At 38.5% G+C, this 3,290-nt stretch overlaps 1 protein-coding gene across 1 annotated transcript; it reads right to left on the bottom strand.

Annotated features, from left to right (window-relative positions):
* Positions 1-1,155: 1,155 nt before the first annotated feature.
* LOC133033845 (uncharacterized) lies at positions 1,156-2,250 on the bottom strand. Its single transcript, XM_061108862.1, has 2 exons — positions 2,125-2,250; positions 1,156-2,022 (listed from the first exon to the last, which is right to left on the bottom strand). The coding sequence occupies exons 1-2, from the start codon at positions 2,248-2,250 to the stop codon at positions 1,156-1,158; spliced, it is 993 nt and encodes a 330-aa protein (XP_060964845.1).
* Between the last annotated feature and the right edge of the window lie 1,040 nt (positions 2,251-3,290).

Genomic DNA, 3,290 nt, shown 5'->3' with positions numbered 1-3,290 from the left:
AGTATACCTTATTGTCGATTATCATGTCAATCTAAATCCAGTGAATTGACAAATCATGGGAATTAAAATTTTGAACATATAATCATGATTATATTCCACTGTGTTGATGACACTATAATCATCAACAAATATATACATATTTATACATGTTTTGTACTTACTAGAATTTATACATCAAACATAATCATGAGATAAATCATGTGAACCATGCAACATAAAAGTGATTTCTGATCTATTATTAATTAGTAAATTTGATTATATTGAAATGAGTTTTATTTAGGGCATAAAACCCAACAGTAGCAATCTTAGAAAAACCTTCTACGAATCTCCTATAGTACCCAACCAATCCTAAGAAACTTCTAACTTCAATTATTGTCTTAGGTCGTGGCCAATCCTGAACAGCTTCAATCTTCACTGGATCTACCAGAATCCCATCCTTACTTGCCACGTGTCCTAAGAAACTTACTTGGGACAACCAAAATTCACACTTCTTAAACTTCGCATAAAGCTTATGTTCTCAGAGACGTTGTAATACCATATGAAGGTGTTGTTCATGGGCTTCTTTCGATTTAGAATAGACTAGAATGTCATCAATAAACATAATTACAAAGTTGTCAAGAAATTCCTTAAACACCCTATTCATTAAGTCCATAAATGCTGCTGGTGTATTAGTCAAGTCGAAGGACATCACTATAAACTCGTAATGCCCATATTGAGTATGAAAAGTAGTTTTGGGAATATCCTCTTCTCGAATCCTCAAATGGTGATAGCCAAATCGAAGGTCAATCTTGGAGAATATGGTTTTTCCCTGTAACTGATCAAACAAATGATCTATCCTTGGCAAAGGATATTTGTTCTTTATTCTATACTTGTTCAATTCTCGATAATAATTGAACATACCTAACGACTCGTCCTTCTTCTTGACAAACAAAACTGGTGCACCCCAAGGAGAGGTACTCGACCTTGTGAAACGTAGATCAAGTAGGTTCTTTAATTGGACGTTCAATTCCTTCAATTCTGTCGATGCCATTCTATAAGGGGCCTTAGAAACTGGCTCAACCCCTGGTACTAATTCAATCTCAAAGTCAATCTCTCTCTCTTTGGTGGTAATTCCAGTAATTCCTTTGCAAATACATCTAGAAATTCACATACTACTCAAACCTTTTCCGATCCCTTAAGTATATCTTTTGTGGTATCCAACACACTAGCCAGGTACCCCATACATCCTTCTTGCAATAACTCACTGGTCCTAAGTGCCGATATCATTGGAATCCGTGATCCCTGAACCTTTCCCATAAAAACAAATGGGGTCTCACCCTTTGGTTCAAAAGTCACCATCTTCCTCTTACCATCTATGGTAGCATTGTACTTAGTCAACCAATCCATTCCCAGGATTACATCAAAATCTTCTAAATCTAATTCAATTAGATCCACTAACAGTTCCCTCCCTTCTACTAACACTAGGAGAGACCTTACCCATCTCTTGGAGATTACCACTTCTCTAGTAGGTAATAAGGTACCAAATTCATAAGACATGATATCACATGGTCTACCCAATTTCTCAATGATTCTACTAGAAATGTATGAATGTGTGGCACCAGAATCAACCAAAATAGTAAACATAATACCACCAATAGATATCTCACCTGTAACAGTTGAAGGGTCAGCCTCAGCATCTGCTTGGGTCAAAGAAAACACCCTAGCAGAAACCATAGGAATCTCTTTATTAGCCTCAGACTTCTGTGGCTGTGGGTAGTTGTTCATGAAATGGCCTGCTACTCCATATGGGTAGCAAACTCTAGACCGACATTCACCCAAGTGGTGTCTCTTGCATTTCGAGAATTCAAGGTAAGGCTGCCAAACCTTATTTCTGCCTCGACAGAAACCCTGATTACCTAGAAACTTTCTGTTTGGACCCACAACCGGTGGTCCATCTGGTTTCCTCTTTCGATCACTGGGGCTAAAGCTTTTACTTACTTCAGTACCAGAAGAGGTCTTCCACACGTCCTTCCTTTGAGTACTCTTTTTACGAATCAAGCTTTTATCCCCCTCAGCAATGAGAGCTAAGTCCACAATCTAGGGGTAGGTCTTCACGACCTTTGATTGTTTGGCTACCATAATTACATCTCTAGCAATATACTCTTCAAGACCTCTGATGAACTTAGCTTTTCTTGTAGCATCACTGGCCACTTCATCAGAAGCAAACTTGGCCAGCCTGTCAAACTTGGTAGCATATTCAGTCACAGTCATGCTACCCTAAACTAATCGTGCAAACTCTTTAGCCTGAGCAGCACGAATGGATTCATTATAGCATTTCTCATAAAATAGTGCCCTTAATGCATCCCAAGTCAAAGTATTGAGATTATGACCTTGGGAAACAATCTCCCACCATATTCGTGCATCATCCCGTAACATATAGATAGCACATCGTACCTGGTCATTATCTTCAACCTGCATAAAGTCAAAGATGGAAGTAATCATATTCATCCATTGTTCTGCCTTCAGTGGGTTTTGTTTCCTAAACCGCTCATAAATTAGTTCCATACAATCCCCCATATTCTGTAGCACTACTTGAGGTGCCAGTATAGGTGCAGGTCAAGCCTGATGCTCTCTCAGGTCTCGAATCTGCTCCCCTTGCTGCCCAATCGTCTCTTGCATGGCATCAAACAGCTGTTCCCAGTCCTGAGGGGGTGGAGGATGCTTTTCCCCACCACCTACCCTGAGCCCCAACTCGCGGTTTAAACGGCTAGACCGCTGCTGCATGATCTAATATCCTGTAACCCAAAAAAACCTTCAACAATTTAGAATTTAGACAATATCAATATCAATATGCATAAGCCATTCATACACTACGTCTTCTCATTATACACTATGATTGTCTAAGCAGGTAAGGCAATAACAGATAACATAAACACTTACTAAATCATGAGTCGACCTGTCTTCGCAATAAATATACATATTCGACCAGTCTTCAGGACCTTCAAAACCATGGCTGCGCTGATACCAAGTTGTAACGCCCTATTCTATGGAGACGCCACGTGTATGATTTTAAAAACTAGTTTAATACTAATATATTGATTAATTATTAAAAACTGTGAGGATAATAAAAAAACTTGACTAAAATAAAACACTAAAGATAAATATTATAACGACAATAAAAAGGTGTTTTGGGAATCCCTGTTATAAAAGATTTAACCAAAAGACTATATACAATAGCAATTCAAAACGCAATTCAAGATACAGCCAGTCCAAAACAACTCTTGACAACTTGGCACATAAGTCGGTGGGTC

The sequence above is a fragment of the Cannabis sativa genome, chromosome 1 (genome assembly GCF_029168945.1).
Source record: "Cannabis sativa cultivar Pink pepper isolate KNU-18-1 chromosome 1, ASM2916894v1, whole genome shotgun sequence".
In the NCBI taxonomy this organism is placed as follows: domain Eukaryota; kingdom Viridiplantae; phylum Streptophyta; class Magnoliopsida; order Rosales; family Cannabaceae; genus Cannabis; species Cannabis sativa.
This window is presented reverse-complemented; position numbering and strand designations above follow the sequence as displayed.

Coding starts and splice junctions, on each gene's coding strand:
- LOC133033845 (XM_061108862.1), bottom strand. CDS start 2,250: ATGACTGTGACTGAATATGCTACCAAGTTTGACAGGCTGGCCAAGTTT. Junction 2,023..2,124: donor AAGAGTATATTGCTAGAGAT/GTAATTATGGTA, acceptor ATTCGTAAAAAG/AGTACTCAAAGGAAGGACGT.